The sequence below is a fragment of the Falco cherrug genome, chromosome 6, assembly GCF_023634085.1.
Source record: "Falco cherrug isolate bFalChe1 chromosome 6, bFalChe1.pri, whole genome shotgun sequence".
In the NCBI taxonomy this organism is placed as follows: Eukaryota; Metazoa; Chordata; class Aves; order Falconiformes; family Falconidae; genus Falco; species Falco cherrug.
In genome coordinates, this window is record NC_073702.1 from 82,937,856 (window position 1) to 82,962,004 (window position 24,149).

Consider the following 24,149-nt stretch of genomic DNA (forward strand, 5'->3'; position numbering starts at 1 on the left):
TCCCTATCCCTTGTGCTTAGGCTGGTTTAGATGTTGCTCTTTAGGATCTAAACAATTCAGCTGGGAGTGATGTTGTCTGCATAAGCATAGTTGTACCATTAGGGTGTTCAGGGTTGCATAAAGAAAAAAACAAGAAAGAGAATTAGAAAGGGATTGCTTAAGCAGTGTTTCTGTGAAAGCAATGTGTGAATTTAAATGGAGCATGAAAAGTAGAAATTGAAGTAGATGGTGACTTTTTCTAGGTCTAGAAGTTTTTGAGAACCTGTTGTTGGAATTTCTCTTTTCATGTTGGTAGTTTTATTGTAGGAGTAAAACAGCCCCCAGCTGCATAAGAGAGACACGCTCTGGGTTCAAAACAACTTTAAAAGCTCTATTAAAATTTAACATGAAATATTACAACTTTCAGATTTTCACTGGAGGTAAGAATCCTGACGGGTTTTGTCTTGGCTCTGGACAAATGTGAGACTCCAAATAGATAGTCACTTACAGACAATGAGAAGGTTTATTACATAATATTTTGGAATTTCGGGGGTATTTCAACATATTTATTCAGACCATCCTTTGATATAGTGGAATTGAATGGCTCTAAATCTTTTTGTCTAAGGGTGGGGTTTTTTTAAACACAAAAGTGTATTCATTAGTCAGTAAGTGCATATGTTCTTTTTATTTCCAATTACTGCAGTTTATTCTGCACAAAGAACATAGAATTCGCAGTCCCATTTCAAGTATTGCACCTCTAATACAGAACCAGTGAAGTTTCCTCCTAGTTCCTACAGGTAATAGTGATGTATCTTGCCAGTTGCTTGAATGCTAGACCTGTGGGGAAAAATGAGGAACTTAATCCTTGCAGATTTAGGAGATCAGTCTTCATTTGAAGTTTGAGATTAAAAAACATTTTCCTTAAAGTATGTAGCTGCAGACATTCTCAACCTGAAACTTCATCCATTTCTGGTAATGGGAGTTGTGCTTCAAATGGCAGACTTTTTCATCCTCAGCATGCAGTATAGTCATCCTGGTTTTAAATATCTGCATGTAGTGTTTGCCACTGTGGTCCCTGCATGCCCACCGTAACAGCTTCGTGGGTTATTTTTAGGTTGGAATGGTTCCCTTCCTAAAGTGTCTGGCCAGAGGTTATGGAGCACTTGGTACCTTTTCATCGAATAACAGAAGTTAGCCAACATCTGTATAAACATGGATGAAAACTTGCTCTAGTTTCTTTTCCCACGTGCGAAATCTTGTTTCTGTGGCTTTTCCCATGGCTCTATCTTTAAAAATTTGCTGATGAGCACTCAAAAGTACAAGAGGTTCATAAAGACTGAAAGATGTCAGGTTATGTCAAATGAGTGAGGGAGGAAAAGAAATGACTTGCCTAAAAGTGTGGTCATTGAAGTAATGGAAAGGCTGCTCTTCCGTGAGCTTTCCTGGGCTGGGGCCTTACCAGCTTTCTTGCACTGGGAAACCCTTTTGGCCTTTGCATTTGTAGCAAAGCAGAGTGTGAGGCAAAGAGAATACGCAGGGGTTTGGGACAGTCTGTGTGCGCGAGAACAGTAGTTCTGTAGCCTGTCTGATGGAAGGCACATCTGTGATATGGAATAACATAACCTATTCCAGCAGAAACTGAATTAGTGCCAAATTAATTAGATTTTTTAAAATGAAGTGTAGTGTGTGGGCCAGGAATCAATTTAAATTATTTTCCCAGAAGTAAACCCCTTAAGATTAAGAATTTTAAAGTTTTTAAGGGAGTGAAAATTATTAAACTCTCTCTTTTTCCTCCACCTCCCCCACCCCCCCCACCTGTTTTGTTTAGATCTTCGTTGAGGTATATACTCTTTGAGATGTAGGCCATAAGCGTCTGTGGTACATCGTATGCATTTGCAATATGATTTGCATGTATATGAAAAATGTTTTGAATAATCTAAAATTATTTTATGGCTCCATATTTGAAATTATCCTCACTTTTATAAAAGTGAAGTCCACAGTTGTACTTTTTATGCTTGCAGGCTCTTATGGTTGTGTCTCCTTTTCAGAAAAATGCCCAGGGAGGAAGAAAAGTCATACAGACTGATGAGTGGCGGAAAAGCGCTGTGGAGGAAAGGCTGGAATATGCTCTCATAAAGGTGCGTCTGTGCAGAAAACTTGTCCTACTTGTCAGCTTTCAGAGGCATGATCTCAGCTTAGACTTCAAGCAAAACTTTTGGCTTTAAAAATTCTTCAACCACTGTTCTTTTAAAAGCTACTGATTAGTAATGAATAATATATTAACTTCAAGAAAAGAGTGATTTGTCTTTAAACTTCGCAAGTTGAAGTCTTTGACCCTTAATATTATTCTGTTATGTTGGTAGAAACATACTGCTTTTAATTTGTAGGGTGGTTTTTTTTGTTCCTTTAACAGTGCCACACTGAGTGGCATTTGTGCTGAGGAAGCAATCTTTGAATGTTTGTATTTTCTTATGATGTCATTAAGAAAACCAAACCTGTTAATACTGTGGACTCTTGCTTTGAGTAGCTTTATATGCCTAAGAATACAGTGTTTTGCTTCCAAAGAAGCAAAGGCTACCTATTTTAAATACACGTTTGAGGTATCCTTAAAGACTAGTGGTATTTAAAGTGCCTGTTTGTACTTTCATTGTGATTTTTTTTTTTTTTTTTTTTTTTTTTTGTGGGGAGAAGGCAACTAAATAAAAACTGTATTTCTAGCAAGATAAGTTTCTCTCTTTTTTTTTTTTTTTTTCCCCAGGGCATTGAGAAGTATGTCACTGCAGATACAGAAGAAGCAAGATTAAATCAGAAAAAATATCCTAGACCTCTAAATGTAATTGAAGGGCCTTTGATGAATGGCATGAAAATCGTTGGTGATCTTTTTGGTGCTGGAAAGATGTTTCTGCCTCAGGTAATGAGAAAATTATTTAATATATTTTCCTATTTTGAAAAAACTAGCGTTATAAAATGTAGCCAAGACATTCTATGCTGGCTGTTTATTCAAATATAGCACATTAATCATGAAAATTCAGGTGCTGCTAAGAAGCAGCCCTATTTTTCCTTTCCTTTGGAACTTGACTTTTCTTTATGTATTTTTACATCTTTTTTACATCTTTTATTCCTTTCTTCTGGGTGTTTTTGCTTTATTTGAAAAGCAGTTTTAAGTTTGGGCCTATGAAAAAGAGCAAAGGAGAGAAAAGATCCAAATGAAAATTGCTGTATTTAGTACTTTCCAAGTCTGGGCCTGTTTGTGACTTGCAGTTCTAGTGTGAGCGGTCTGAGAGGCTGCACTGTGAGAGCAAGTGTCCCGTGCAGACCCTTGGTCCCGTCGGGCCAGCAGCCTGCTGCCACAGAACGCGCTGCAAACCTGGGACCTGGGTTTGAAAATGAAGTCTTGCTTATTGTTTGAATGGGTATAAAAGAAAGCCTAGGGAAATCTGAGGCTATTCCTATATCTGATTTTTGTTGATTATTACCTTCCCCCTAAACCCCTATCCCCCTTCATTTATGCAGGTTATAAAGTCTGCTCGAGTTATGAAGAAAGCAGTGGGTCATCTTATTCCCTATATGGAAAAAGAAAGAGAGGAAAGAAGAGCCCAACAAGGCAGCATAGAGGAAAAGGCAAGACACAGTTCTTTGTGCTGTAACTCTTTCACGGCATGCCATGATAAGTATTAAAACTATTTTTTGCTAATGACACTCAGCTTTCATGCTGGAGAGTTGATGCAGTCACATGGAAACTGACAATCTTGGCATAATTTGAAGTAGGTCTGAAATTCATACAGTGCAGGTTTTGTGGAACTCTGATTGGTATGTGCCTGAGCTGTTGTCACAAGTTTCCTGACGGATGCCATCAGCCTTTGTCGGCCCTTTATACCGGTGTTACTTATTTCTTGTGTTTTTGTAGGCATTTCATTCTAGTGTTACTTATTTATGGTACTTCTAACTTCAGGGCAATTTTTGCCTTTTTTTTTCCCCTACTAATTCTGCCCTCAGTGAACTCTGGAACTCCCTTTTGCATGTTCAAAGCCTGTTGCCATTTGTCTGTTTATTCAGCTCTTTCCTTCCCCCTAGCCATGATCAATCTCCTAGCCAAGCAAACGAAATTCTTCCATCCTTTTTGTTCATAAATTGTGACTTCAAGACCTCTTGTTATGGTAGAATAGGATGCTCATTGCATGTGTAGCCATGACCAAGCTGCAGGAGACAAGGGTCTGTGAAAGAAGGATCTGAATATAGTTGTCTTTTCATATGTGTGTTTTTCCACCAGTTTCTGAAGACTACTTTTTATGTAATATGTAAAATACATATAATTGAAAATATTTTTTAGGTCCTTGTGGGCCTTTCCTTTATAGCATTTCCTCTTTCACAGCTAACAGTTGATAGTGCCTGAGGATAGTTTTATTAGCTACCTGTGCATATATTTGAAGTAATTTCTTCCAAATTTGGTTAACGGCATATGAGATAGGAAGAGCATTGGAAAATGAGGGTACAGGATGTCCCTTGTTTTTTCCACACTGGCAGGATTCTATTCAGTAGAAAAGGGAATTCAAATTAATAGGACAAAATCCTCTTTTGATTACTCATGTCTGCTGTTTCCTGCTATATTTATAATGTGATAGGTACTTACAGTTTTGGTTGTTAGATATTTTTATTCTTCTCTTGTCTTGTCTGACTATGAAATCTAAGTTTTATGTACATTTACTTTTCTTCAGTCCTGTGGAACCTTACCTTGTCTTCATGAGTTGTCAGAGACAATAGCTATTATCAGAATCTGGTATTTAACACACACACACAAAAGGTAAAAAAGCAGAATTTTGCTAAACTGTGATATTTGTGTATTTCATTTGGTTTCCTTTCTGTGGATATTTGAATGGTTCCTAATTCTTCCCTTGAAATCCTCTTATACTGTATCTTGCCATTTGCTGGGGATGTGTTGTGTGATTGTCCAACGTAAATGTAATGCAATATAGCAAATATTTAGAAAGAAAAATGACTGGATAGTCAAACCTTATCTTAATGGAAGAAGGAGAGTGCCTAGTCTCCTCTCCCTGCTCTTCCTGGATGTGAAGGTGTATTATCTCCAGTATCTCAAGCGGATCTGTTCTCTGGCTGCCATGAGTCACCTTTCTATGTGTCATCTCTCTCCTGCTCATGCTGTTCTTTTTTATTTTAATTCAGATGACAATGCTGGTATTTGGCACCTTCTGGTTTGTTCTGATGCTATTTGAAGTCTGTCAAAATCATTACTCCATTGCTTCCATAAGCACTTGATTAGGATCCACTGTGAACCCCCTGGCACTTAAATCTCTGGCTAAAAAGTGTAGTAGAATTTGAGAGGTTCTTTAAAAATATAGCAAGCACTCTAGAGAGACTGAGATATTCTGTGTGGCTGAGGAGAGGAGGAGGAAAAAAGTCAGGCTTCTGTCCTGCTTCCTCTACCTTCTGCTGGGCAAGAAGGGATGGTAGCGCCTTCCTCTTCGAAATAATGTCACTCTATAGAGAATTGGTGAGAGAGGAAAACACAGCTGCATCATCTCTGAAATTAAATGTTGACTTGAAGGAAAATGATTTGCAGACTCTGGTGTCTGATCTGTCTGATGTTACCCAGGCTACTGTAACCTCCAGGACAGTTTTAGCCTCAGACTGCCAGGAAATGCAAGGCATCGATAGTTACATTTGAGGATAAATAGCTGTGGCTGTGGATCTCTATCAAGATTTTTAAAAAGCAGCCCTTTGGATGTGTGCCCAGAACTTGAGGACCTCTTTGCTCCAGACAATTGAAAATCACAGTGTGCCCTAAATAGGGTTGATTTAAAATGGTGTGTGCTGTGGCCCATGTTGCTTGCTGCCTAGCACACATTTTCCTTCTCATGTGCAAATGCAATTTTTTTTCTTGAATACCAATCACTGGTTAAATCATCAGTAGTTATTGGGTATGATATGCGTGGGCAGCACTTTTTGTTCTTTCTCCAGTTTTTTCTTACGTTCCAGCAGTATGTTTTCAGCTGCAGTTTTTTTTACTGATTTACTGAAGTGGCTGACTTAAAGTCCTCCATTTTGCCTTTTCTGTTCCCCAGTCATCTGTAAAACAGGAGCAGTGGGTGATAATAGGTTTTAGTAAACATCAGCATTGGTGGGGATCCGGCAATTTTATTCAACAGATGTGTCAGGACCATGGGAAATGCTAGTATCACTCTTGGTAATATACAAAGTTTTTTTTCCCCCCCAGTAAATAGTAACTACAAAGGCAATGTAGGCTCATGAAGTAGAGAGCTACTTGATACTGTGCAGAAATACAATGTGCTTCATAGAAGGCTCTAATCCTCCAGTTCTGCCACCTGCAAAGGAGATGAGATACCGTCCAGAAAAATATTCTGTAGTTTCACATGGAGTATGCTAAGGTTTCCACTTTATTTAAATTCTATGCCATTTAAGTAGTCTGCTGCTGGCATCTGATCCTGCACCAGCTCAGCGTGGCACTGTGAGAGCCTGGAGCTGCTCCAAATGACAACACTGATTATGCAACTAAAAAGGTAGCACAAGAGCCTGTGTCCCGGTGGAGATTTGTTATAGGAAGTTCCAGTGCTGCCCTGCTGGTATGCCCCCTTTATCAGTGCTGAATGCCATCTAGGCTAGGACCAGTTTGTGACAGTGCAGCTTTCCTTCTTCAAGGAGATCATTTTTCCAGCCTGTTTGTTCAGCTTGGGTAGTCTGAAGTAGCCTCATCACTGCACTGAAATGCCTCCCTTGCTATTTATATTGCATAAAAAAATGAGTCTTCTGCTTTTGCTAATTCCACTTATTCTTCTTAGCATTGCATTGAAAGATTGTTCTTGACACACAAACAGGCATGTTATTGTGAGTGTTCGTACCCTTTTGTTCTAAACATTTAATCTGTTTAAACTCTATGTTGGTGAGGTTTATATTTGGAGCAGAGATACCTTAGGAGTTCAGTTATTGCACTGTACAAAATGCTGTCCAGATCTGGAATTTTTTATCTGCGATTTTGTTTTTTTTAACACAGATTTTTGATTAACATGGAGGCAATTTGCAAGAACAATTAATGTGCAAGTTTTTATTACCTGGATCTTTCAAAATAGTTTTTAATATTGACTATATTACCTCTAATATGCTTTGCAATTACTTGTACAAGAGAAGTCCCAGTTGTGGATTAGAGTTGCATTGTTGAATGATCTGTGCAAACATACTGAGGCTTCTGAGTAATTTAACTTTTGTGTTGGTTGACTTTCAGGATCCTTATCGTGGTACAATAGTACTGGCAACTGTGAAAGGAGATGTCCATGATATTGGCAAGAACATTGTGGGAGTCGTTCTAGGCTGCAACAACTTCAGGTGAACAGACTAACATTAGGTAGCTGGGAACACAACTGTGTAAAGCTGACTAATTAATATTAATTATTTATTAGGCTAGCTGCAACTGTGGTGATAAGAGGTGGGCATTTCTTGGGAACTGTTTTCTGTTCCCAAGGTGTGGTTGAAAACACAAATCACACCAGCTGCTACTATTGAGGAGGCAAGAGGAGTGTAGCCTCCTCCTTTAATACTTTTTTTCTAATAAATCACTGTCTGAGGTGGATACAGTTTAACATCGGCTGAAATGTAGATGAGAACATCCATTTTTGTATTTGTTTTATATTAGTTAAATACACTAAGTATAATGTCTAAAATGTATAAGTATAATGTTTGAAAAAACCTATGACAATCGCAGCAGGCAAGATGATGTGTGCGTTGTGGGTTGTGTTGGGGAGAAGGAAGTCTTGTAAGATTCAAACGAACCTTTTAGTGTGGTTTTTTTAGGCTGTTTAACTGAAGTTTTAGAAACGTGCAGGTGTATGTTTCATTAAGACAGACATGAGATTCTCATCCTGTTTCTGAGCTTCAAAAGATAGAACTTCACGAGAAGTCAGCTCTTGCAAGGTCTGTGTACATGGCAGGGTTGGCAACAGTGTCGGAAGGAATGATGATGTTTCTGTCAGAGCTCTTTGTCAAATGTCAAATGTTGTTCAAAGCTGAATCTGCTTTGGAACTCTGTTCATTCCTTTAGTTTTGTTTTTGGCTTGGGGCTGTAATTTGCTCTAAAAAGAGCCAAAATTATCTCTATTTTAAAACACAAAGGACTGAAACCAGTAGCAGTGCTGTGTATATGCAGTACATTCTGTTTCATTATATCTTGAAATTCTGACTATTGGTTTCAGGCTTTCTTGAGCTGTAGTGTTTTCTGTCACCATGAGTATGAGTGAGGCTAAATGAAGCTAGCAGGTTGGGGTGGCTTATGTGAAACAAATAAAAACCTTGCCAATGGCTAGGGTTAATAGGAATACAATGCTTCTTATCTCCATCTTAGCCAGACTCAGTACAACCACAAAAAAATTAAAAAAATAGAAAGCATCTTACACTTGAATTTTCTTACGTACTGTATCATCTGAAACTCTGCTACATTGAAAATTTTGCCAGACCCAGAGGTATTTCCTAAATTAAAATTCCCTACAGGGGTCTTAATAGAAACAAGCTAGAATCTCAATTTTAACTTAAATTTTAGGTCATTAATTTACACTAAGAGCAAGTTTATTTGCCCTTTAGGAGAAATTTTCTGTGTTTTTAAAAGGATCTTGTGTCATCTCACTTCTCTTTACAGAGTTATTGATTTAGGAGTCATGACTCCATGTGACAAGATCCTGAGAGCTGCTATTGAGAACAAAGCAGGTATAGAGAGATTCATTAGTACTCCCGAATTGTTTGATTTTAAACCCCACTCGCATTTTTTATTGCTACTTATTATATTCCTGTGCTGTGTATGATTTGGTCAGACTGTCTTCAAATAAATCAGAACTTTTCATTAACAATAGTAATTATTTAGTATTTGGCACTTCCCTGAAACTTGGCCCGAGGAACTGAAAACCTGTATCAAAAGGACAACTCCAAGAGAGATGTTTTAGTATTTATTTTACAGATGGATACGTGGAAACCTGAAAAGGTTAAATAACTTCATGTTGATCTTAAATCAGTAAAAGAACTTGGCATTCAGCCTGCCAGATCAGCGAGTATGAAATCAGGAATGAGTTGTTCTAATAAATAATGAGCTTTCTGAAACAAGCTACAGTTGCTTTGAAAAAATCTGTTGCATCTTGGAGAAGATGAATTGTGTGGAACATAGGTGGCAAAGTTTGAAAGCATTTGCTGTATCTAAGAGCAGAGACTATTTTGTTTTATTTCCCACCTCAGTGCTGAACTTCTGTGGTTTGAACCTTGCTAATCAGAAATAGTGTATATTTGTTGCTGAAACAAGAGCAGTAGGTGTTCAGCAGCTGCGAAGACTGAGAAATATCTTAAACTGGAGATTTGGAATCACTTTAATTCTTGGAACGCTTTCACTTTCTTATTAGGTCAAACCTTGCTTCTAGACTAGCAACTACCTTTACTTTTTATCTCACTGTTTTCTACTTGATGCATGAAGCTATTTGATGTACGAAATAAACATTTCTGTAATAATTTCTGTGTTTTTCTAGAGTGGATTTGCTAAACCTTTTGACTATGTGTGTTTGTAAATTTGCAATAGATATAATTGGTCTGTCTGGTCTCATCACCCCTTCTTTGGATGAAATGATTTTTGTCGCCAAGGAAATGGAGAGATTGGCAATAAAGATTCCGTTGCTGATTGGAGGAGCAACTACTTCTAAGTAAGATACCTCAGCCGGGAAGATGGGGAACATGTATGAAAACAGTGTTAACTAGGGGAAAAAAGAAAATTCATAGCTATTTCTCTCCCTTTCCCATCTTCCCCAACGTACGTGCTAGTATGTATTTACTTAAGACTGAATGTTATATTTTGCATCTGAAGTCATAGAATATAAAGGCAAAAAATAGTTGGGACACAACAGCTAATGGACTTAACACTCACAAAAATGAAATATTTTGCAAGTGTATACATTATGTGGAAGTACTATATTTCCTTCTGAAAGTTCACGCGCATATGCATAAGAATACTGTTCTTCTAAGGGATTGTGCTCTGTTTCGATTCAACAAAGCATTTTGAAAATGCAGGATTTCAAGACCAGAAATGGTTGCGTTGACATCAGGGGACTGTTTTCTTTAAGAAAGTTAATGCATTTTCCTGGAACGTTGTTCAGCACTGTGCTGACTGGGTTGAGCCCCCTAGTCCTGTTCAAGGAGGCTGATAGGGGATAAATTCTGGCTGCTTGCCTTCAAGTAGTTACCTTGTTGCTTTTGATAGACTGAGCTTTTCTGTTGAGATCTTTTTCTCTCAGATATGCTCAAATGAAATAGTACAGCTGCTATGGTGTCCTGGAGACCAGTGTTGACAGCTGAATGACACCTAGTATTAACATTACCACAGATGTATTTTGGGCATGTTTAATGGCCTTAGGTTATGCTTTGCTAACTGGTTTATGTACAGTATACTCGAGTAGGTGACAGCTCAGAAGACTGCAGAGGTCATTTCTTGCACAACTGGAAGCTGTTAGCAGTGTTGCTTGCTTTATCAGGGCAGCACATACTGTAGCAGAACCATTGCATGCTGTATTTTGGGCCTTAGCAAACGATCCCATAATTGGACACAGTGAGTAGGATCACTACCTGTCTATTGGTCCTGTAGATGTAATGCAAGGTTAACTGTATCCTTTTTCTTCTTCTCCACATGAGTCTCTTTTTCTATGGCTTTGGTACTGAGAACAAACATGGAGGGTTTTTCCTTAAAAAGTAATTTTTAAAAACAGGGGAAAAAAAAAAAAGACTTTATTCTCAAAGTGGAGGCCTTAAGAGAGCCCTTTCTTTAGATCTTTTTAGTGTTTGTGCACAGGGTGTTGTGGCCTAGTAATTGATGTCAAATAACCAGCATCGAACAGTTTTGTAGAATTTATTCACAGAGATAAATGTAGTCAACAGAAAGGCGGCACTAGTTTTATCCTTGGATATGGAAATTATTGAAGAATTGATGTATATTTTTGTATACATAAATAGTAATCATATTCACATGAACTGTATATAAATATATACTTATGCATATGCCCAGGCACATACAGTTTCTATAAAATATGTGTCAAGTAAAGGTATTCTTTATAGAAGACTGGCTTGGTAATACGTATTTAATTTTACTTCTGCAGTCTTAAGTTTAACCTTGCGTGTGCATTCTCAGAGGCTGTGTACGTGTCAGAGGTTACTAATGAAGAACCATCTGCGTTTTTTCTCTGTAACAAGTAGACATTTTTATTTGGAATAAGGGGACCATAAGTACTTGGAAGGGTGGAAAGGTGAGGTTGGTTTCAAACAGAGAGAGGCTGGATTTTGTTTACAGAATCTACATAATGGAGTTTCTTCATAACTTAAAACAATTATGATGATCGAATTCTTACTATACAGCTTTGATAAATTCAGATGCTGAGAAATAACGGTGACAGTTTTGTTGTGGTATTTTTTATTTTTAAACCGTACAAAAATTAGTATGTACTAGTTGATAGTGCAGTTGTGGGACCATGCCCTGTTTGTTTTTTTGTCTGTTCATATCAAAATAGAAGATACAGTGCTTTTTCTCTAAAAAATAAGAGCTGCCAAGATCAGAAGTGTATTGCCTAGAAGCAAATCAGGATGATCCTGGACAGTTGGTTACACAGCTGTGTTTGCACGGTCATCTGTAACCTCCATGTCCAAGTGCTTTAAATATTGGACGGAACCTGAAGAAGGAGTTCTTATCTTTGCTGTAGAAGATTGCTTCCTGGGCTCTCATTTAAATTAATTTAAAAAACAGTGTTTGATGTTAGCATTTAAGAAAGCAAACTCAGCTTTGGCCTGCAAGGCCTTTGCTCCTGCACTTGCTTGCTGTTTGCCAGGACTCTGAGCAACAGGGGTAGTCAGCTGCATTACGTAGCTTAGGCCTCAGTTTAGGACTCCAAATTTTAATTTGATCAACAAAGTACTATAATATAGAGGTGATTCCTCATGATACACTGAAGTATTTCAGTAAGGAGTGGCATATGAATAAATGCTAAATAATTGGATGAACTGGGAGGTTTTTTTGTGTGAATTACTTGACTGGCCAAGCAGGTGCAAGTTTGTAATACTTATTGATCACTGGCAGAACTCCTTCTTCAGGTGAGTAGAGGGCTTGGTTCTTTGGCTTTGAAGTAGAGCATCACAGAAATGGAATAATGAACCTTGAAATATGTTAGTGCTAATCCATAGACCCAGAAACTAGCATGTGGGAGGGAAAAATGTAAGACGAGCAAAAAAGATTAAAAAAAAAAAATGTTAGTTCTTGGTAGGCTTAGTTTGGAACATTCTCACTGAAATTTTCTGAGGCTCAAACTAATGAGTTACTGATTTTCAGTCAGCTGGTAAGACAGTGGGGGAATGTGGATTGGCACATTATTTATGAAGCGTTCTGATACTCTTTTGAAGAAAGTATTTATGTACTTATTAAAATCTGTTCAATCATCCATGCATAGCAGATGGATGAATAACTTTTCTTCTTTTGAAGTTCTGGCCTGTGCGTTAAGTCAAGATTGATTTTGCTGGGGGTTTTGTCTGTTTTTTGGGGGGGTTTTTGTTGTTTCATTTGTGAAATGTTCACTGTTTTTCTTTTTTATTGAAGAACACACACAGCTGTTAAAATTGCCCCACGATACAGCGCACCTGTAATTCATGTCCTGGATGCATCAAAGAGTGTTGTGGTTGTAAGTTCTAAATTATAGTTTCTCATCCATGCAGGAATACGTGCCCTGTTTTTCTGTAGTGCCTCTCATCCTTTCCTCTGAGGCTTAATGTTATGGCAGAAAACTGAAGAGGCACAACAGAGGCTAGTTTATAAACTACTATTGCTTCAGTTATTTTTTGCTGCCACGTGGTTATCTCATCTGACTTGTGTCAATTGTTGTTGCTGGATACTTTTATTTAAAGACCTGTTTCTCTAGCAAGGGTGACATGATTCACTGAGTCTTTGACTGGTTTTGAGATGTTTTTTAGTGGAGAGTGATGGGGTTAGATGTGAAGTGCTGTTCTCTCTGTTCTGGATCTATTTCTGAAGTTAGTGATACGGCAGCATTAGTACTATAAAATGTGTGACTGGAGTTTTCCAGGATGGATGCTCTTTTTATCAGACAAATGGGTAGTCTTAGCTGGCAAGTATCTGCTAGATGGAAGTAGGCCAAGCTGTGTGTTGTTTCTATGGCCATTCAGTCTCTAAAGTCTTGGAGTATTCTCCTCAGGTCTTTCCAGAGCCACACTTCTCTCTGCTAATATTACTTGTGTAGTAGGGCAGTGCTCTCAGTAATAATTGTATTCTTAAATATGTTTTACATCTGGTTTGTAGATTAGTGGTAAGGCTTAGTTCAGTGTTGTCAAGTGTAATTGGAAGCAAGTCTGGAAAGACAGATGGCTTAGTCTGAAGTTCATACTTTGTCCTTCCTATAGATTGTTACAGTATGTATTTAGTGCTTTCTCTTTCTCTTTTTTTCAGTGCTCCCAGCTTTTAGATGAGAGTGTAAAGGATGATTTCTTTGAAGAAATATTAGAGGAATATGAAGAAATTAGACAAGAACACTATGAGTCTCTCAAGGTACAAATGTGATAGATTTAGCTTCTTTTCTTGTTTGAAGTGCCTGGTACTTGCCTCATTACTAACTCTCACTTTCAGCTCCTTATGAAGACCTTTGGGTATATTTGTTCAGATTTAAAACATGCAGTAGAATTTACAGTAAGCTTCCAGAAGTGCTTATGAAATTGGATTTAATAAGCTATAAGGGGAAATTCTGCAGGAGTCCAACACATGCTTGGCAAATTCTTCATTGTCCTCAATGGGCCATCAGTGGTTATCTAGGACATCTCCTTGGAGCTGGCAGTCATGTCAACTTAACCAGCCTACAGGAGACCAGTGCTTTTCTGGAGAGGTAGCTGGAAATGGGGAGCTGTCCTGGGGTTATTAAAATGGCCCTGGTTGCTTTTGCTGGTACTAAGTAACACTCTGAGTATTTTACACCACCGTGCTTTCCTGATGTGTTCATATTGTTTAGGTTAGAGATCTGAGCAGTGTCAAAGTAGAGAGTTGAGGCTACCATTTAAGGAAATTGAAGAGAAGGAAGCAATGAAATGTGGAGATGGACTGTGCAAACTAACAATAAGAAACAAATAGCATATGACTCCTCTGAGGCCACCTTTGGAAATAAACATAGAAGCAAGCTGAAAGTCATCTGGCTTTTACCTGGGCTCTTGATAAAGAAAGATAAAGGCCTCCTGAGGACATTTGGCTTGACCAAGTTTAAGACTGTCTTTGCACAGAGCAGCAGTCCATTAAGCTGAGATCAGCGAGTGCAGCACTCTCCTTAAGCAGAGGTCACCAGTGAATTCATGGGCCTTACTGAAATAGCTATAGGTTTCCTGTGCCTTTCAGAAGAGCTAGTAATTTGCCCAGAGGCATGCTGCAGTCACTGGTGGTGCTGTAACTGCAATCCTAAGCTTTTTGCAGTCGGTAGCATAATACCTTGCTGTACCTGTATTTTCACATATTTTGAAGTGATAAAGGAACTTCTGATGTAGTTCAGAGGAGCTAGAGATATTGTTGGCCAGTTTTGTTAGAAGTATCCAGGGAAAAAATAATGGTATGGCTGTGATGTAATCTTACTTTACACTTGTGAACTGGGAGTTGTTGGAACTGAAATTTTCTGTTGTCAGATTTGTGCCAGGGACTATTCTGAGTAAAACTTTACCACCAAGTCAGCAGTTAAGAGTTTATCTGCCTGAAAGATGGCTGGCACTGTGAAATTCACCTTTATGTCCATACAGGAAAGAAGATACTTGTCTCTACAGCAAGCTAGAAGAAAAGGTTTCCATAATGACTGGTTATCAGGCCATAAACCAGGTCAGTTTAAATGTTGTTTGTTGTTGCTGTGCCTTTATTTTATATGTATTTATTTTATATATTTTTTAATTAGAATATGCTTTATTAAACTTCAGGATATAGTAGCGTAACAACTTGCGTAAATTGGTGTCTGTCTCAGCGGAGATTTTTTTTTTTTTTGCATAAAATTGAGTGTCCTGTTTCAGCTTTGTTTCACATATTTAAATAATAAATTAATAGTTTAAAAAAAATTTGGAAAAAAGATACTAAAGCAGTGAGTTAGTTGTAACGCCGTATAATCAAGGATAAGCCTCATGCCGCCTTTGCAAAATAATGTCAGACTGGCTCGTTATATTGCAAAGCTTACTATACCATATTTAGGGAACACAAGTTGTGACATGGCATGTGCACCAAATTCCTCCTAATGCTTTTTCCTACACTTCCCCCATCAGCTTCTGTACCAGTTTGTTTTGATTTAAAAAAAAGAAAATTAGAGACGAGAAGTATAAACAGCATTCCACAAGAAGTTGCATCCTGCGGTGACATTAACACTTCACTGCTTTCTGTCATTTCATTTACAAGACTCAACAAGATGCTAATTTTCAGTAGCTCATCTTAATATAGGTGTTATAAAGTGCTGAACAGCACAGACAGAAAAAGTGCAAAGCTTGTAGATACATCATGATATAGATCCATCCTGCTTTTTAACTTGTGCACATGCATCTGAACAAGTGTGTGGTGGTTGCAAAAGTTCTTAAAATTATATATTATTTCACGGAATTATTCTACGTTACTATAACATGTAATATGTCCGTGTATAGGAAGCAGGATTTGTAAATACGAAAGGTATATGCCTGTAAAATATGTTAGGTGTTGATAAGTTGAGCAGGTTTTTTTAGTCTTCTGTTTTGGCCAGTATGTTAGCCAATGAAATAAGTTTGGAAGGCCAACAGCTAATAAGTGGTGATTTATATGAAAGAACAAATTTCAATTTTATATGCCTTTTTTTTATCACATTTAACTGTAGAGTATGGTATGACTTGGGGAATGATATGACAGTGAGATTTGTAGGACAGTTACTTTCGAAGATGTCATTTGCAGTGGTGGAGGCTGGTGAGCATCAGTTATGCTGCACATATAAGAGCAATATTAAATTATTTTCATCATGTCAGATTGTACTTCTGATTCCTACAGTTAAACCAAAATTCATTGGCACAAAAGTCTTTGAAGATTATGACCTGAAGAGGCTGGTTGAATACATTGACTGGAAGCCTTTCTTTGATGTCTGGCAACTTAGGGGAAAGTATCCCAACCGGAGTTTCCCAAAAGTCTTTAGTGATAAAACTGTAGGTGAGTAGTAAAATTGCATGTACTTCATGTAAATAATCCTAACAGACCTGCCGTGCTGCATTAAGATTCTGAATGTTTTAAAATACATACGAATAGTGAAAATACATGAAAACCTAGTGTCACTGAAATAATATGTTTAAAGTAACGCTTAGTGAATGAAGTGTTGGCATGTGAGGCTGCAAAGTAAGTGGGGGGGAAAATGCCCAATCATCTTTTTTAGAATTCACCTGCCAAAACACAGGGAGGTATTTCAATGACAGAAAATGGCAGCAGAAGCAGTTAATATACCTATGTCCCCATTGTGGGTGAAGATGGCAAGAGGGCACTGTCTCCTTTTAAAACTACAGTAGGCCTTGAAAGACATGATTAAAATGCAAGGGTGAAGCTGAAATCAATGGTCTGGGTCTGCTGCACGGTCGTAATGTTCTTACACTTGTTCTCAGTTGCTCATTTTGTTCTGCATCTTCTGCCTCTACTAGAATGGTGCTGGCTGAAACCTTTTCTTCCACCAAAGATACATGTTGTTACAGCTGTATAGACATAATCACACTGCTGTCTGTCTGTTTGCTGTAGCTGACAGATTGTTGCAGTCATCAGAGAATTATGTGGAAAATGAACTAATCTTCAGCAATTCTTAAGCCCATTTAGGCAGTTGTGAAAACATGCCTTTTCTAAAGGTTTGTTGCGTTTTTTTGATAGGTGAAGAAGCAAAGAGAGTTTATCATGATGCTCAAAATCTGCTGCAAATGTTGATTAATCAAAAGAAATTACAAGCCAGAGGTGTGGTTGGGTTCTGGCCAGCTCGAAGTGTTCAAGATGATATCCATATATATGCTGTAGAAGAGGCAGTAGGATCTTCGGAACCAATAGCAAAATTTTATGGTTTGAGGCAACAGGTACGGTGACAGAACATTTGTTAAATAGTGATTTATATTTTTTTTCTCCCCCTGGATTGCAAGGATGTAACAGAAGTGCCCTATGAAAATCTGTGCAGAAAATGGTTGTTGCAATCTATCTTGCAGTTGTCCTTCCATTTTTTCCAGTAATAACAAGATCTTGTTAGTGATGACACAGGTATTTGTATTGTAGTATTTGTAGTATTCTGCATTGTAGTAGTTGTACAAAATGCTTTATAGATTTGACATCTTCAGAAATGACATGCATTTTTGTCTTCAGTTTGATATTTAAGATGTCCTAAAGCACTGTGCTGTATAAAATCACATGGATCCCATGAGCTAAACTAGAACCTAATGAACCTTACTTCTCTAATATCCCTGGATTCTGCCTTAGATGAGAAGTTCTGCTTGGGTGTGTTAAAGGTTAAACACACTTACACCTGGAAAATAAAGCACAATGGAGATAAGTGGTTTTGTTAGTCTTAATTTTGATGTAGAATTCTCCGTATGAAGAGGCAGTTTAGAATTGGTTAGTTGGCTGCTAATTCTGATTGAGAGAATCATGAAGTATTCATGCTTGAATCATACTTAACTAGATTTGTATTTATTTTGACAGATGGAATATTTGCAAGATACTCCGCCTCTCCTCCTTCCTTACCTTCTGGCTTGGCTTCTTCATAGTAGACATATTCAGAGCCATCAAACATGGCAGAAACAAATTTAACAACTACCTAAATTTCTGAAGTACAGTATTCTATAAGGACAGTCCTGTGCCAGTATTGCAGAACTGTACTAAGGAATACATGGCTTCAAGTTTATCTGTTCAGGTTTCCTGGAACAGATTATCTCTTGCGTGAAGGTGGATCCTAGTGTGTCTTGACAATCTGTGGCAGACGTTTATATAAACTGTTCTCACAAGCCTTCAGGCAGGGCTGTTCCAGGGCCTTTACAACCTAGTCAAACATTTTGATATCCCGTGTACATCAAGTTTACTACAGTTTCTTTTTCCTGGCCTTTTCCCAGGGTTCTCCCAAAGAGAATGTCTCAGTTGGTGTTGTCTTGTAGTGGTTTTTAATATTGGAATACTGTTGTTTTCCTTTATCTTGTATAGTCCAAATTTGTTCAGGCTTTTCTCAAAGGTTAAAGCCATGAAACTCTGTGCTGTTGTGGGTACTGTTCTTCTGGACTCCACGTATTTCAGCTGCATCTCTTTCGATCTGGTGTACATAATATTTCAGCAGAGGCTTCACCAGAGCAAAGTAGAAGAGAATAATTGTCTACTGTTTCTTATATAAAATGTTCCTTTCAGTACACAGGAGTTCTCTCCATGAAATTGGCACTATTAAGGATGTGATGTAAATCTAAAAGTTGGAGATGCATTTAGCGTTTTCCTTAACTATAATCATTACAAAAGAATCTTAAAATTGACATAGGTTTCACCTGTATGGAAAAAGGCTATTTCTTCAGCTTTATGGCACTTTCTGTAATCTAGTAGGTTATAGAAACTAGAGAAACAGTGGACCATTTTATTGTGGTTTTTGGGGATGGAGGTGTGTTACTCATTTGTTTTTAAACTGCAGTTGGGAGTGGGTGGAAAGCATTGTTAACATATTGTCATAGAGTAAGGAAACTTGGAGAGGAATCTTCAGCTAAGTGATAGCCGCGAAGTAACTTTTATCTCTCTGCAAGTTGGGTAGCTTTATAGGAGCTGTGCCACTTTTTAAATAGCAGTCATGTTCCTACAATGAATATTCTGATAAGATCCTCAACTGTAAAACTTCTTGTTAGGTGCTATGGCCAGCATTCAGTTACCTCTTTCTATTCCCTTCTTTGCATTTTGAAAAGGGACCCAGTGAGCGGTATATTTCCTGTTTGCGTAAACCCACTTGAACTTTGCTTAGGATTCAACTTTTCAGTGGTGATAGATACGTGGTTCTTTTGTATTTGTGTGTGGCTAATGTAAACCTACATCCTGGGGCAGTGTTTTGTCTGGATTACTGAGCACATGGTCTGTAGGTTAAGAAACTTAAGAGCGCTTAGAAACTCTCACAGCCATTCTAAAATGGGAGGTGCTGAAGAATTCTGCAGTTTGCATAACTGGGATGTGAACTGCCAACCATTAGTTTTGCTTACAAATGTAGAATCTGTAAGTGCCAGAGATGAAAAATTCCTCCTCTTAGCCAGTGGTTGGCACAAGAGTGTTCCTTATTTTGTAATATTTGTCTGCAGAATAAGTCGTTATAGCTTACTAGCTGTAAATAGAAGCAAAATATCTCTGTGTTCAGCACAGCATCTCTTCTTTGACATTTTGTTCTTCACTCATCTAAACACTCGGAGTAAGAGAGGTGTTTTTCTTCTAATTCAAGTACAAGAAAGCTATTGCAGTTTGATAATAGGTGTTTGTCAGAAACGCTTAAGCCCTTTAGTCTTAAAAATATGGCATTTAGGTTAATAGCACACTAATAATAGAGTTTTAAAATGTTCTGATTTATTGCATTGTTTTTGTTACCTTAGGCTGAGAAGGACTCTGCCTGCACAGATCCATATTACTGCCTCTCTGACTTCATAGCACCACTGGATTCTGGCATTTGTGACTACTTAGGCCTATTTGCTGTGGCCTGTTTTGGTGTAGATGAGTTATGCAATGAATTTAGGAAACAGGATGATGAATACGACGTCATAATGGTAAAGGCTCTTGGTGATCGGTTGGCAGAGGTATGAGGTTTTTATCATGTGTCTCCTTGCAAATTTTCTGACTGTGCTAGATTTGCTTGACAGGTTCCTCTTTCAAGTTGTAGCATAAACTTAGGCCGTTGCTGGTGATGTGTGCTCTGCATTAAATGTGATAGTGAACTGGTTCTACTGAAACTGTCTTGAGAGTCCTCTTTGAGCCAGAGGGGACTCTGCTGTCCATATCTTCCAGCTGCAAAAGCATCTTTGAGCAATTTTTGAGGGTTTCGATGACTGGTAGAATTTAGTAGATTTTAAAACAAGACTGTTCAAGAAGAATTACCTTTAAATCTTGTTTTCTCTACATGAAAATGTGTTTGGAGCCAGGTGGTGTGACCCACCAGTTATATTCTTGAACTGCAGACGTGCCTTCTGCTTTCAACGGTGACCATGCAGATGTATCCAGGGTACCAGTCTTTTGACTTAACGTGCCTTAAACTTAGACAGATGTGCTCTTCAAGCTCTAACTGAAGTTGTTTAGAAAATGCCATCTCTTCCCTCCTGCCCTTCTATCTCCATCTGCTTTCCTCCGTGCTTGCACTTAAGTAACCATGTTAAAACTTACAGCAGCGTCGGCGCAAGGCAGATGGGGTTAGCTCTAGCTGTGTATTTCAAGCTATAAGAGCTTGGGGGATTATTATTAGAGACCAGGTAAAGATATTACTGAAGGGGAAATTTCTCCTGAAGGCAACCATTGCTGGCAGAATAGTGCTGTAAGAACAGTTAAGAAAATCTGTTGCCCACTTTCAGCTAGAGGGAAGGTCCTATACTAGAAAGAGCAGTGGCGCGTATATCTGATGCCAGCATGGACGCAGGAATGATGTGGCCTGCCATAGGTAGACCTGGAGGAAATACCCAGGCAGTCAAGTCTTTGGCGCTATAATGATGTATCGCTACCATAGGCTAACGAACTTCATCTTTTCCCGTTACTTGTCCACATCTTTACCGCTGTGAGTATGCAGGATTTTAAAACAAGACAACAAAAAAGCCACTGTCTACCAGTAAGAGAAAAAATGAAAATACTTCGATTAGCAAAATAAGTATTGTATGTGAATTTTGACGCTATCAAATTTCTCACCTATGAGAGAATCCCTCAAAAATTAAAATGGGAATGGGGAGAAAGTCTCGTATCATTGTTTGTCTTTATCAATAGCTATTGCATCCGTCTACACAAATTAAAAAAAAAAACAAACAAACAGATCTTTGCATTCTGTTCCCAGGCATTTGCTGAGGAGCTACATGAAAGGGTTCGAAGGGAGTTCTGGGCTTACTGTAGTACTGAGCAGCTAGATCTCTCTGACCTACGCAGAATTAAGTATGAGGGAATTCGCCCTGCCCCGGGGTATCCAAGCCAGCCTGACCATACAGAAAAACGCACCATGTGGAAACTTGCAAACATTGAGGAAGCAACAGGTACCTCTGTCTGCTTTAGTAAGATTCTTAAACTGTTTTTATGTGAATGAAAGATTGAAATGCCAACAAAACAGTGAATTGGGTGGGTGCAGAGCTACATAAAAAAAATGTGAACCGAAGCAGTTCTGGAATTGCTGTCTTCCCCTTTTCACTGCCTTTTTTATTTTGCCTCATTCGAGGAAGAATTTACAAAATACTACGAGTGCTTTTGGTGACGGAGTTGTATCCATAATTAGGAGATTGCATGCAAACAGGGCTCTGCTGCACAGAGAAAAATTCTAGCATCCTTATGGTTGCAAGAAGACATTCCAGATATAAACAGGAAGAAAGCCAATTCAGCAGTGTATTTTCTGGTCCATAGAAACCTTGAGATGGTAACTCTTAAAAAAGGAATACATTCCATTTATTTTCCTCTGATATTTTACTTGTCAGACATTTCACTGCTACATCCACAATTCCAAAAATACCTTTCTGTGTTTCAGAACCTCTACTTACCCATTTCATTTGCCAAAATGTCATAGGTTTTTTCCTTCAAACTGTATAGTTACTCTACAGTAATACTGTAATGGAAATCTGTAATCTATTTAAAGCTATGTGTATTCTTTCAGTAGTCAACTAAGTGGAAAATGGTTAGTTCATCTGAAGCCTGCCTGGGTTTTGAGTTTGCTTGAACCTGCCCAGCAAAAAAAGGTTCTGAATTTATGCTTATTATGATTTCAGAGAATAAGAAAATTCTCATTCTGTTTTCCAGGAATTGGTTTAACTGAATCACTAGCAATGATACCTGCTTCTGCAGTTTCTGGTCTCTATTTTTCCAGTCCCAAATCCAAATATTTTGCTGTTGGCAAGATATGTAAAGATCAGGTAACTTGCACTGTCCGTTGTGGTAGCGTTACAGTGTCAAAAGCACCTTGTGAGCAGATGTTCCAAAAAGTTTCATAAACAGTAAAAGCTGGAGTTTCCAAATCTTTATCATGTCTTGTGGTCCTTTTTCAGGTTGAAGATTATGCGCTGAGAAAAAATTTGTCTGTGGCAGAGGTGGAGAAATGGCTGGGACCCATATTGGGATATGATACTGAATAAATGTGACACTTGTGGGCAAACATTTTCTTCTGATGGTCTGTTTGCCAGCAGGAACAAGAAAATCCTTCCCACTGAAAACAGCTTTCTTCTATCCATTCCAATAGCTTCTTTGATTGGTTTTGATTTTTGATCAAGGAGCTTAATATTTCAGATCTGCCCTGTGCTTTTGGCTTGAGACTGTGAATGCATTGCAGATCTCTTAGTCATAGCAATATTATTTTATTTATTTTTATTTCTTGCATAAATAACCTAGCTGATCAGCTATAGATGTAGGGTGAGATGTGGAAGCTGCAGACCTCTCCTGTCCTCAGGAAGGCTTTGAAATCAGGGGCAAGAATATCTATCCTGTTGGCTATGGGTATACATAGGACAGAATTTGACTTCTGTTATTCTCATGTTTTTTTGGCAAGTCTAGGTGCAGAGATACGATGTGGTTTTTCTCTAAAGTCAGTGAAAGTTTTCTACTGAGTGATCAAGAACAACTGAAGTGCAACAGATCTTTCTTAAAATCTGTCTGCTCTGCGTTTAGATCATGCGATAGCAACATACGTTGTTCTCTCTGAATAGTAGCGGGATTTTAAATTACTTTGTGATTATGATTGTAGTTAGAACTATCAAAATAATACAATGGGTTGGAACAGTATCGGAGATGCTGTATTGTTGGCAGAAGATGGAATGGAATGACTGAGCCCATGGAGTTGTCCACCTCCTGCTTCCTCTTCCTTCCAGTGAGCCACAGTCTGTTTCTACTCTGCATAAAGGGTAATGGCATTTCCTACCTTACCGTTACGTTGTGAAGCTTAATTCCTATTTAAACAGTCTTTTGTGTGTGAAAAATATGAGAGAAGGGTTATTGTTACTATAGACAGAAAGCTTGGAGCTGTCTTCAGTGTTTTACAAACTTTTAAAGCTTCCAGGTACCTGGATTTTAAAGGCAAATAGCACCAATACTGTCATAAGTTAACAGTTAATACGGTGGTCTTACTCTTCAGTTTTAACTCTGAGTGAGCTAATTGTTCATAGCTTTTAATAATCTCTGAAAAGTGCCTCAGGTATTATTTAAATGCTAATTTAGTAAAATATTGTGACAGAAACCCCCTCATTTTTCTGGTCTCTAATTGTAAATAAAAGACCAATACTGTAAAGAGAATGTTCTTTTAAATAGTTTATCTGTAATCTATTAATAGCTGTATAATTTTTGCAATGTCTTCATCTGACTTTATGCTTAAAGAATCATCTTGTATCAACAGTTTAATAAAGGTTAAGCTGTCAGTGGTGTTACCCTATTAGAATCCTTTAAATGGCAACAATAAAATGTGTGCAATAGTCTGAAAAGATAATGTCAAAATTAATATGCCCATTGTACCATGAATCTGAAATTATAAAGGCTGCTGTGGGGTTTTTAAAGCAGCTGAGTAAGTGTGTTCTTCACTGAATGTTTTAGAATGTCTCATCCTTTAATGACTTACAAAAATAATTTCTAAATGGATCTCTCCCCCCGTCCTCCTCCCCATCCATATCAAGGGACTTGAGACATGTCCTTGTTGATCAGCTGATTCTTGTTGCTAGAACGGTTCCTCACTAGAACACTCTTTGAGGCTGCCAAAAATACAGTTGAAAATTTGTTCCTGGAATGTGTAGCCTGTAAAAAATTGAAATCCTTTTTGCTTTCTGTTTGGTACTTGCACTTTTGCAAATCAATTTAATGCTTTGAATATCTTCTCTCCAGCACTCTTCCATATTCTTATATTTAGAAGCAGAGTGCCTTATTAGTCTGAAAATTTGATGTGTGAATGAGGTCAAAGTTTGACTTGTACAGCCTGGTTCAT

At 38.0% G+C, this 24,149-nt stretch overlaps 1 protein-coding gene across 14 annotated transcripts in view; it reads left to right on the plus strand.

The window, feature by feature from the left end:
- Window positions 1-24,149, plus strand: part of MTR (5-methyltetrahydrofolate-homocysteine methyltransferase) — a 58,048-nt gene that overhangs the window by 28,234 nt on the left and 5,665 nt on the right. For 10 of the 14 annotated variants that reach the window (XR_008732908.1, XR_008732906.1, XR_008732902.1 and 7 more), the window contains 15 exons: window positions 2,028-2,117; window positions 2,738-2,890; window positions 3,493-3,600; window positions 7,235-7,335; window positions 8,639-8,706; window positions 9,560-9,680; window positions 12,608-12,689; window positions 13,472-13,570; window positions 14,794-14,869; window positions 16,043-16,198; window positions 16,898-17,094; window positions 19,609-19,809; window positions 21,045-21,237; window positions 21,989-22,101; window positions 22,234-23,082. Coding sequence is in view for 2 of the 14 variants with exons in the window: in XM_055714674.1 (XP_055570649.1) it covers window positions 2,028-2,117; window positions 2,738-2,890; window positions 3,493-3,600; window positions 7,235-7,335; window positions 8,639-8,706; window positions 9,560-9,680; window positions 12,608-12,689; window positions 13,472-13,570; window positions 14,794-14,869; window positions 16,043-16,198; window positions 16,898-17,094; window positions 19,609-19,809; window positions 21,045-21,237; window positions 21,989-22,101; window positions 22,234-22,320 (1,845 nt within the window). In the remaining 12 variants the exon portion in view is untranslated. Of the gene's footprint in view, window positions 1-682; window positions 777-2,027; window positions 2,118-2,737; window positions 2,891-3,492; window positions 3,601-4,694; window positions 4,781-7,234; window positions 7,336-8,638; window positions 8,707-9,559; window positions 9,681-12,607; window positions 12,690-13,471; window positions 13,571-14,793; window positions 14,870-16,042; window positions 16,199-16,897; window positions 17,095-19,608; window positions 19,810-21,044; window positions 21,238-21,988; window positions 22,102-22,233; window positions 23,593-24,149 lie in introns of those variants that run through there. The other 4 variants (XM_055714674.1, XR_008732907.1, XR_008732912.1 and 1 more) reach the window with 4 other exon arrangements.